The sequence below is a fragment of the Babylonia areolata genome, chromosome 12 (assembly GCF_041734735.1).
Source record: "Babylonia areolata isolate BAREFJ2019XMU chromosome 12, ASM4173473v1, whole genome shotgun sequence".
Taxonomy (NCBI): Eukaryota; Metazoa; Mollusca; class Gastropoda; order Neogastropoda; family Buccinidae; genus Babylonia; species Babylonia areolata.
Window position 1 is genome coordinate 27,205,868 of NC_134887.1, and position 12,295 is coordinate 27,218,162.

Below are 12,295 nucleotides of genomic sequence, written 5' to 3' on the forward strand. Positions count from 1 at the left end.
ACACTTCAACTGAGTGGATTACCAACTACAAACAAGGAGTTCATACGGATTTATAAGTTCAGGTAGGAATGGATTTTATTATTTAGAACTTACAAATGCATGTCAGTACGTTACATTGTGATCGTTTACTAAAAGCATGGTATCGTCAAGGTGTATCTTTTAGACTGACCAAATGCATGTCGCAAGCAAAGGCACACATACTGACACGCAAAACATCTAGTCGGCGAAAATCTCTCCCCCCCTCTCTGTGTGCGTCTCTCTCTCTCTCTCTCTCTGCGTCTGTCTCTCTCCCTCTCTCTCTGTGCCTCTCCCCTTTCTCTCTCCGTACACGTTCCTCTGTTTCTCAGTATGTCTGTCCCTGCATATATATGTCTGCCTGTCCGTCTCTCTTCCCGTGATGTTGAGAGAAGTGTGAAACTTAAGTGGCTGGCAGCAGTTCTCAGTGGAGCTGATCGTTAAATACTGACACTAATTCCGGGGCGGTCTGCCACCTCTAGGTAATGTATCGGCTATATTTTCCTTCCAGTTGTATCGTGGAGACATGCATGTATATCATGATACAAGTTTTATCTCCAAGTAAAACGATGTACACACACAACACGGAGTTGAAATTGAACTACGTTCCGTGTGTGTTCCTCAGTTCGAACAGAATGTTCGTGTGCTCGCTAAGTTTTGGACCACTTGTACACTGCCTGTAGGAAATTAAACCTGCTCATGTTTGGTATCGTTAAATTTGTCAGAAAATCACACATCCATTCACACCCATAGCGCCCTTCTTGTTGCATTCTGACATAGAGTATTATTTTTTAAAAGCACATAACCCTGTTTCTGACAGTTTATCAGCAGCAGCGAAGCTGTTCACAGCTGTACACACTGCCCGTGTAACATGCGCTCCGCAAAGAATAGCGCGAAGTTAGTGGTGCGCCAGAGCGCTGCCCCATATACTGCCTGCCTGTCTGTCCAGGCTATCACCTTTCCAACGTTTCGCGCTCGCTCGCTGTTCATCCCTCTCCCCTCCGCTTCGCGCCAAAACTAAAAGGGCTGCCTTGTGCCGCCGTGGCACGCACACACACACACACACACACACACACAAAACCACCTCAACCCATCCCCTTCACAGATCCCCATCTACACACACACACACACACACACACAATTTGCCAAACTGACCAATCCTGGGCGTGGTTGGTCATGCGCTGCTCATTGGGGGGGAGGGGGCTGACGAGTCGGGACACCTGCACCCAGACAAAGTGGTAGAGGTCCTGACCCGTCGTGCTCTCGTCCCGCGGGATGATGATTGGCGTGCCAAACAGGCTGGGCCGCGTCTTTTGGGCTGACATGAAGTACACGTCCATCAGCACCTGGAGAACACAACACAAATAATTGTGACAGGCACAATAGCCAAGTGGTTAACCCTTTCACCACTTCTCTGTTAGCCAGCCTGCCTCAAGTGAAACTAGGTCAGCTTAGCCAGCGCACAGCCAGAAACTGCCTGTGCAAGAGATCAGCTGAGATACAAGGGGGTTGCTGTGCTCAAACTACTACAGCTTTGGAACCACTCAGTCAATCTCGCTGATTTTTTCTTTACATTAATGCAAAGAGATTGTTGCATACTGTCAATAATTCTTGTGAAAATCAATTTTTATCTTCCCACCTCGCACCCTGCTTGAAGCAGTAACATGCCTTTTCCGTGCACAGCTTTCTTCCTCTTCGTAAGTGCTGTCAGTGTCAGTTTCGTCATACGGGTTGAATAGCGTATCAACACTGCCGTCAAATTCTTCCACTGAGCTACTATCAGCAGCAAACTGAGAATTTGGACTTTCATCCATGATAATATTTACAGCATCAGCTAAAGTATACTGATGTGAAGCACAACTTCTGTTAGAAGTACTGGGTTGAGCGTCCATAGTGAGTGTTGAGTGATTGCAGTTTAGCTTGCTTCATTTGCCATCAAACCACGCGGGGAACATGACACGTCCCATTCAAGAACATGGCAATACGATATCGTGGCTGAAGGGGATGGACTGACCTTTCACCTTATGTAAACATTGTGACTGTGATTCAGTGCAGAGAACAGCGTCATGGGAAGCCACTCTAATAGCTTTGTCGCAGAAGATAAAATACGCACATCAAAGATAACGAAATCCATGTCAGCGTTCAGTGGGTTATGGAAACAAAAACATACCCAGAATGCACACCCCCAAAAACGGAGTATGGCTGCCTACATGACAGGGAAATAAATAAAATGGTCATGCAGATAAAATGCAACATGCCTGTCTGTGTATGAATGCGTGCCTGAAATCTGACTAAATGACACATGAAACAAATGATGAGTGCCCAATGGCAGCCGTCAGTTGGCTCTACCCTGGTAAGCAGCCTGTTGTGCAAATCAAATCAAATCAATATCAACCCAGTCATTCGGATGAGAAGATAAACCGCAGTCCCATGTGCAGCATACAATTAGCGCACGTAAAAGAACCCACAGCAACAAAAGGGTCCTTGGCAAAATTCTGTTGAAAAATCCACTTTGATAGGAAAACACACAAAACTGCAGGCAGGAAAAAACAAACAACCGCCCCCCCCTCCCCTCCTCCCCTAAAAAAACGGATGGTGCTGTCAGTGCAGAGATGTGCTCTTCCTGGAAAGAGCAGCCCGAATTTCATACAGCGAAACCGTTGTGACAAAAGGACTTATACAAACACATCCATCAGCACCTGGTGAACACAACACACCACACAAATAATATCAACCCAGCAGCATCTTTTTTGGGGAAAAAAACAAAAACAAACTGCAACGAAGCCTATCTGATTATGTGTTCAGATTTAAGCAACAAAACCAAAACCAAAACAAAAACTAAAAATCTCTTTCTACAAGAGACTATCAACAACAAAAATGTTCTCTTCCTTTTTAAAGACAGAAAGGTTACCATTTTGCGATGCACTCCAATCAGAAAGTTGTCGAAGAGCTCCAGCTGCCGTGACAGGCTCTCCACACTCCCTCCGACACTGCCCCCGACCACGCTGGAGTTGCTGCGGGAGTGGGAGGGAGACTCGCCCCCTCCTCCTCCCCCCTGCAGGCCCCCATGGGAGGGGGAAGGGGATGGGGAGGGGGAGGAGGAGTCCCCGCCCACCAGCTGGGGGGGCTGGCCATTGGGGATGCGTGACGGGGAGGGGGAGGGGGAGGGGGAGCTGTTGGCCAGTTGCTCTGTAAGCAAGTGAAAAAGACAAGTGTAAGCAAACAAAGACGACGAAGAGGCTTGACTGAATAATAAATAAATAAATAAATAAATGGGGAGGGTTTACATTAATATGTGGATAAAAATGGTTAAAAAAAAAAGAAAAAAAGAAAGAAAGAAAAAAAAGCTTGTCAAAGCGACATTCATCAATGAATCTTGATGACAATCAAGCACAGAAGCCACACAGTGAGCATCATACAATATACACACACACACACAATCAAGCACACAATACTATATGATGTACTTCCACACCGGCACACATATATTCAACACACACACAAACAGGTATACTTGCATTTACACTTACATATGATATACATTTACAGGCACACACACACACATACACACACACATATAAACACACATACACACTCATACAATGCATACACACACTAGTTATCACATGCACAAGACCCATTCTCACACACACTCTCTACTTAACAAACAGAAGACTCACACACACTCTCTACTTAACAAACAGAAGACTCACACACACTCTCTACTTAACAAACAGAAGACTCACACACACTCTCTACTTAACAAACAGAAGAATCACACACACTCTCTACTTAACAAACAGATGACCCATCCCCCCCCTCAACCCCCCTCAAAACACCCTATCAACAAACAACACATGCACAAACCATTTCAACCCACAGCCCAAAACCAATCACCACATCAAAAACTGAAACTCACTAGCAGTTTTCCCCCTCAGGATTTCATTGAGGTCAACCACTGACCACCACCACCACAAAAACAAAAACTCACTGGCAATCTTTCCCCTAAGGATTTCATTGAGGTCAACCACTGACCACCACCACCACCACCAACACAAAAACAAAAACACACTGGCAATCTTTCCCCTAAGGATTTCATTCAGATCAACCACCGACCACCACCACCACAACAAAAACAAAAACTCACTGGCAATCTTTCCCCTCTGGATTTCGTTGAGGCCGATGTTCTCTTTGGCGATGCTGTGGGCAGCGCTCTCCTCCTCAGCACTCATGGTGGGGATGAGGGCGGGGGCCGGCAGCTCGTAGGCGTACAGGGTGCCAGACCCCATCAGCATGCGGATCTTGTGGTCGTCCCTGGGCAGTGTCTGTGGGGGGACACCGACAGTTGTTTTGTTGTAGTGAACAGAGCATGAGTGATAAGAGTTATTTTTACCATAAAACACACACACACACATACATCAATGAGACACAGTGAAGCATGCATAAATGAGTATGTTAATACCATCCAATGAGAGAGAGAGAGAGAGAGAAAGATGAAGAGGGTGTGTTGTTGTTGTTGACACAGGTACACTGGAGCCACCACACAAAGAAATAGCTTGCTATAAAAATCTGGTTACTTTTCTTTTTCATTTTTGTTTAATTGAGCATTTGGCTTTTTTCCCCATATGTTCTGCAAGCTGTGCATGTGTGTATGTTGAACGCACACATGATGAAAGCACATACATAAAGTTGATGCATCTGCATACATCTACATAAACATGCACAACATAAATCCAAACACTTAAACACAGGTATCAACCCACAAATTCAGACACACACACACTCACATTCTCATATCAACATCCACCTACCAAGCCAATGTTCACATATCAAAATCCATTCACCACATTCATACATGCAAATCAATGCATGTTCACACATGCATTCCAACCCCCCTCCCTCCCTGCACTCCCCCTCCCCCACTATTCCCATGAGCCCAACAGCAGGGAAGTAGCAGCAGCAGCAGTCTTTTCTCTGCCATCACTTGGAAGCTGCCTGCAGCCCCATCAGGCCAGTAACCCACCCATCCACTGCTGACCCTCACACACACCATCTCTTCAGACCACCTTCTGAACACCGCCCCTCACTACCTTGTACTGTAGACCACCTCGTGAACACTGCCCCTATATCACACTGCAGACCACCTCCTAAACACTGCACCTACAACTACATCACAGACCACCTCCTAAACACTGCACCTACAACTACATCACACTGCAGACCACCTCCTAAACACTGCACCTACAACTACATCACACTGCAGACCACCTCCTAAACACTGCACCTACAACTACATCACACTGCAGAACACTTCCTGAACACCACCCATCACTACATCACACTGCAGACCACCTCCTGAACACTGTCCCTCACTACATCACACTGCAGACCACCTCCTGAACACTACCCCTGACTACATCACACTGCAGACCATCTCCTGAACACCGCCCCTCACTACATCACACTGCAGACCACCTCCTGAACACCGCCCCTCACTACATCACACTGCAGACCACCTCCTGAACACCACCCCTCACTACATCACACTGCAGACCACCTCCTGAACACTACCCCTGACTACATCACACTGCAGACCACCTCCTGAACACTACCCCTGACTACATCACACTGCAGACCACCTCCTGAACACCACCCATCACTACATCACACTGCAGACCACCTCCTGAACACCTGCCCCTCACTACATCACACTGCAGACCACCTCCTGAACACCACCCCTCACTACATCACACTGCAGACCACCTCCTGAACACCGCCCCTCACTACATCACACTGCAGACCACCTCCTGAACACCGCCCCTCACTACATCACACTGCAGACCACCTCCTGAACACCACCCCTCACTTTTACACAGCTGAAAACTACACCATCTCAGGGAAGAACTGTCCATGTTAAAGATGACGTACAATAACGACTGACAGCCGCAAGCACAGCCCACAATTTCTTTCCCTTTTCACAACCTGGTTGTTAGCAGAGAATGAACAAGTTGTATTACTGTGTGCCCTCACACGTCACATCACAGCAAAGTTAAAGAAAGTTTTGCAGTCGTTAAGAAATGTGAATGCAGACACAAACAAACCAAGGAAAGTATCAGTCTTTTCCCATTTAATACACTACTGAACTCAATGTAAGTTTCTCAACTGATCTGTCGAGAAGCCGAGTCTCTGTAGGCAGAAACCTGGACCACTGGCTACAATGAAGCCAAGATCCCACCACAGATTTCTGAACTCCTAGCAAACAGGTCACACCCCACATCCACAAGACATTTCTGCACCACTAGAAACAAGAGAAAGCCAACATCTAAAAAAAAAACAAAAAAAACAATCAGATTTCCAGAAATCACTGGCTATCCAAGGAACTCCAGCACTGATTCCTGAGCCAGTGGCTATGGAACAGCCGCGGCCAGCAGAAACCCTGGAGAGCGAAAGTGACCTGTGGACATCACAATCCACAGACAACAGAGAGAGAAGACAGGAAATGCTGCAGTGACGACGCCTAACTAGCAGAAACAGCAGAGGGGAAGCACAAGAGGCCTGCAGGGCACCGACCAAGGAGGGGGCAGAGAACACCGCACAGTTGCGATCCCCGGTGTCGGTCACCTTGACGATGGGGCCCAGGATCTCCACCAGGAGGAGCTGGTCGGCTGGGATGCCCGACAGGGTGGACAACTCCTGCTTCAGGGCCTTGTACTTCTCGTCCATGTTCAGCCGCAGCCCGTACTTGACCGGGGTGGAGCCGTCCAGGCGGTTCACTGCACACACACACACACACACACACAAAACACACCGCCTTTTTGTAAAGGTCGTTCTGTCAAACAAGCATTATTATTCCCCTTTCCCTTTATCTATGACTATTTCACACAGCCGCAAGAAATCAGATCTTTTTTTCTTTTTACAACACTTGCCACAGAAACAGTCTACTTATAAACTTACTAAACCTCATATCTGACTTAACAACTAAATTTCAGAATGTTACGCTAGGACTTTATCTTAGGATGTTACACTAAGCATTTAGGTTTGAAAGGCAACATTCTCCTCATTGTCAATAAATATGCTACCAATTCAAAACTTGCTGTCTAAATGAATGTCTAGTCACCCGATCCAAGTGTGTCTAGTCATCCCACCTAAATGTATGTCAAGCCATCCTACCTAAACATGTGTCTAGTTAACTATCCTACCTAAATGCATGTAAAACCATCCTACCTAAATGTATGTCAAGTCATCCTACTGACCTAAATTTGCTCAAGATCAGAAAACAGAGCTCATGTCAGCTGGAATCTCTCTGTTCCATCTTCACCACTGACCTTACAATCCAGTCATGCTTATTTCACAGCAGTCATAAAAGAATGTCCGAAGGGCAACTGCTTCAGACCCACGCTTGTTACACAATCATCGACAATTAATACTATTATCACTTGTTGACAAGCATGTATGTATCAGTCCACACACTTTGACGCTTTTTTAAAACTGAAAGCGACTTGCTGACTCTCTCCAAATCATAAATACAAAAGCACAAGTATATCCACACAAACACGCTTCTCATAATGCACACGCAAACACACAACATACACTACACATATTTCACAGTCACACAAACATGCACATGCATACCATACCTCACACACACACACATGCATGCACACTGACGCTGACCTAGAATCTCCAGGTGTATACAGGAGTCCATGGGCAGGGGGAGGGTGAGGTAGGAGTAGGGGTCGAAGGTGGTGGACACGGTGCTACACTCCTTACAGCGCACCTTCGACCTCAGCTGTCCGTGGAACAGGTCCACGATGATCGACTGGTTCCGCAGCAAGTGGTTCTCCCATTGCTGAACACACACACACACACACACACACACAGAGTATTATCATCATTACTATTAGTGTTATTGTTTTATTTTCAATTTTTCATCATCAATAACATCATCATTATTATGATGATGATGATGATCATTATCATTAACATTATCAACATAATCATATATCAATGGGGCATAAAGTTTTTCACAATACAATGTGATTTATAATAACTACTTTTATTAATATCATTATTATCAATATAAGGCTATGCATTTTACTGCCATCTTTATTTCAAAAATTATTTCTTTCTGCGCATTACATTAACTGTTATCATCATTATGATTACTATTATTATTATTATTATCATTATCAATATATTAAAGGCCATTTTTATTTTAAACATAATTTCATTCTAGGCCTGCACGGATGCTAGGAAAATGACAGCTTGGTACCACACAGAAAGGTTCATCAATGACTCCAGAGGCTGGCCAGAAAACACACGTGCATGATGACTTCTCTCCATCTGTAAGTCTGGTTCAGAGGAGCATGACAATCTGGCAAAAGGAGGTGAGGGAGGTAGGAAGGAAAGAACGAGATGAAGAGAATCAGACGGGAAACGCATACCTCCCGAGCAACCTCCTGATCTGGGCGGTTGCTGCTGTCCTTCAGTTCTACGTATGGCTTTCGATGAACCCTGACACACACACACACACACACACACACACACACACGATCAAGTTTTTCAAAAATAAAGAGTCCTGGGTTTGAATCCGGGTGACAGCACCTGGTTGTCAAGGGCTGATTGATTTTTTTTCCCCCTAATCTTCCAGGACAACAGATGTACAGACCTGTCAGTGCCTGAACCCTTTGTGTTTATGTGCATGCAGAAGAAAAAAGATGCAAGTCAAAGATCCAGTACTCCCTATATTCATTGGATTATATTTATGGAAACAAGAACATAATGTTGTCTTCTTGGTGGGGTAAAAATATGGGTCATACATGTAAACTTCATACAAGTGAACGTGGCAGTAGCAGCCTATAAGTGCAGGAGAAGAAGAATATAATACTGTAACTCCTACTGAAGCAAGGGAAATTCCTACATTTCAATTACATCCTGCCAAAAAGAAAAATCATAGTAGCTGAATCAGAGTAACAGGAATAAAATGTGTTTTATCCCAAGCACAATGTAGCTCATGGAAGGCCTCATCTCTTGTGCACCACATGTAAATATTATCAAACCAATCTAATCCAATGTCATTAATCCCAACTTGCAATACAGACTTTCTCAGTCAAACCATTTTTGACAGCAGAAATATGCAGACACTACTTTGCTGATCAAACCTGTTAAAAAAATAAGCATTACAAGTGTTTTCATGACACATCCTATGTAATATACAGAAGCAGCAGTTTATAACACTGGTCCACTGAATTTATAGTGGACATGTGTTTGTGGAGGAGACAACAATATGAAATATTCAACTGAATATTTTTATAACCATGAAGTAAGTTATAAAAACAGATATGTTTTCAATGAATTCTTTTTACTATATTTTGCACACTTTAAACAGTCCATAATAAAAATTAAAAAAAAAAACAGTATCTATTTCCAAATTCAGACACATACTGCATTGCATGCAGATTCACAATTTGCACTGTCTCTTTGAAAGTCAGCCTTATGATTTTTTCCTGACCCCATTGCACACAGATTCACAATTTGCACTGTGTCTTTGAAAGTCAGCCTTATGATTTTTTCCTGACCCCATTGCACACAGATTCACAATTTGCACTGTGTCTTTGAAAGTCAGCCTTATGATTTTTTCCTGACCCCATTGCACACAGATTCACAATTTGCACTGTGTCTTTGAAAGTCAGCCTTATGATTTTTTCCTGACCCCATTGCACACAGATTCACAATTTGCACTGTGTCTTTGAAAGTCAGCCTTATGATTTTTTCCTGACCCCATTGCACACAGATTCACAATTTGCACTGTGTCTTTGAAAGTCAGCCTTATGATTTTTTCCTGACCCCATTGCACACAGATTCACAATTTGCACTGTGTCTTTGAAAGTCAGCCTTATGATTTTTTCCTGACCCCATTGCACACAGATTCACAATTTGCACTGTGTCTTTGAAAGTCAGCCTTATGATTTTTTCCTGACCCCATTGCACACAGATTCACAATTTGCACTGTGTCTTTGAAAGTCAGCCTTATGATTTTTTTCCTGACTCTACTGTCTCTATCACACATTCATGCACAGTGACTTGGATAAAACACACACTCCACACAACTACTCTTCAAAACAACAAGAAGATAAGACAATAGACAATTCTATTGTCTGTTAACTCACAAAAATTTGTCTTTTGGCTCTTGGCTTAGACACATAAGATTAAACATAAACAGCACAGTCACTTTCGTAACACGACCAAACATTAAAATATGCATCATAATAACTTGATAAAATCAATGCAAACTAGACCTAAAACATACGAAAAACGAACAATTGTCTACTACAACACAAACTCATCCTCACACACACAATCACCCCATCTTACTCCCTCCTCCCTCACACACAGACACACACACGTCAGGGCACACGACCAGCAACAGTGTGCCATAATTATGAAGATGACAGGTTAAAACCATACAGGAATCACTTTCCAGTAAGACACCAAAGAGATCACAGCGTTCACTGAAGATGCACACTACAGCTACCACCTCTCCCTGTTAACAGGAAAGAAACCACTCCCTCTCTCCCTCCCTCACCTGTTGAGATCTTCATGCAGACCGTCCAGCAGAAAACTGAGAAATTCCTGAGAGTCATGCTGCTGGAACCCATTGAACCTTGGAGCATACTTGCCAATGGTCCACTGCACACACACACACACACACCCAACACAAACTCATTCCATCACTCACGAACTCTGTCCTCCACTTTCAAAACAAATCTTGAAACTTTATCAAGCATGGCTGATGGGTGTGATGAAGCAGTCTTCTGCCTCCTTTTTTCCTTTTTCCACCCCCTCCCCTCTTTGTTTTTCACCCTTATGAAGTGTGCTGCCTTGTGGGTGGATGTTCTCTGTCAGTGCTCATGTGTGTGTGTGTGTGTGTGTGTGTGTGTGTGTGTGTGTGTGTGTGTGTGTGAGTGTGTGTGTGTGTGTGTGTGTGTGTGTGTGTGTGTGTGCACGCATGCACATGTTCTAAGTGTGTGCATGCATGTGTGTGTTGTGTATGTAAGCCATATATTGTGCTTTTCTGATGTGATGGTTCATATTTCTGAATTAGTTCACTAATCTACATTTGTGTCTTAGTGCATATATATATATTTCTTTTCTTGTATGTCTTATGCGTTTCTCACTTAAGTTCAGAGCTAAACCCTACAAGTTTACAAAATGCTGTGGATGATAGTTCTATTCTTTTCTATCACTTTTTGTCACAACCAATTTCTGAAATTTGGGTTGCTATCCCTGGTATGAGCGCACTGACTGCCAATGTGCAGCGCTACCCCCACCCCCCTCCCCCACTTTCCTTTTCTGCCTGTAAGGATTTTTCTACAGAATTTTGCCAAGGACAACTCTTTTATTGCCATGGGTTTTTCTTGCATGTGCTAAATGCATGCTGCACAAGGGACCTCAGTTCATTTTATCATCTGAAACACTCTGACTCATCCAAAAGCCACAATACAATTCTGAAAAATGTTACACCAATAAACTGATTGATTGATTGATATGAATACATATATATTGCCTATCCTGTGCCTATCCTCAGTCAAAGACCAAGCTCTACGTGCTTCAAAAAAAACCCAACATGGACTCATTTGCACAACGGGCTGCCTACCAGGACAGAGCTGACTGACAGCACCTTTGGGGCTCTCATCATTGTTTTTCCTGTGTCGTTCTGTCAGGCTTCAGTCAGGCACACAAACACAGCAACATAAATCATTCACAGTTTCCTGACCAGGCAAAAAGGCAGACAACTCACCCGGAGTTTGAGAGGCGCCACAGCTTTCGACGTGCCGCTCCACAGGTCTTTGATGAGCTCCCCATAGCGCTGAGCTATGTGGCCCTTCATGCCGATTGGGTTATCCCTGAAAGGAGAACAGAAATTTCACTTCATATCTGATGCACCACAGAACAAAACAAAACAAAACCAAACCAAAAAAACAATCCAGTGCTGACTGCTTTATGGTGAAATAAAGACAAACAGGGGTAAACCCAATATACAAACAAGAAATCCTGACACACAATATATGTATGTATCTGACAATGTAACAACAGAAAGTGAATCACTCATCCACCCAAGAAAGTTTGGATGATACAACTGCAGTAAAGTTGTAAACACACATGACAATGCTGGTACATGTTCTTACACACAGACACAGACAGAGAGACACAGACACTGACACATACACACATAGACCAGTCATCAGAATACATCACAGTCCCAGGCATCAGAATACAC

General features: G+C 44.0%; 1 protein-coding gene across 2 annotated transcripts in view; it reads right to left on the reverse strand.

The window, feature by feature from the left end:
- The window catches only part of LOC143288121 (ubiquitin carboxyl-terminal hydrolase 32-like), a 47,817-nt gene that overhangs the window by 9,174 nt on the left and 26,348 nt on the right, over positions 1-12,295 (reverse strand). For both annotated transcript variants that reach the window (XM_076596409.1, XM_076596408.1), the window contains exons 20-27: positions 11,816-11,921; positions 10,601-10,704; positions 8,460-8,529; positions 7,690-7,864; positions 6,637-6,788; positions 4,163-4,340; positions 2,927-3,204; positions 1,171-1,361 (exon numbers count right to left, since the gene is read on the reverse strand). In XM_076596409.1, the coding sequence (XP_076452524.1) occupies positions 1,171-1,361; positions 2,927-3,204; positions 4,163-4,340; positions 6,637-6,788; positions 7,690-7,864; positions 8,460-8,529; positions 10,601-10,704; positions 11,816-11,921 (1,254 nt within the window). The remainder of the gene's footprint in view (positions 1-1,170; positions 1,362-2,926; positions 3,205-4,162; positions 4,341-6,636; positions 6,789-7,689; positions 7,865-8,459; positions 8,530-10,600; positions 10,705-11,815; positions 11,922-12,295) is intronic.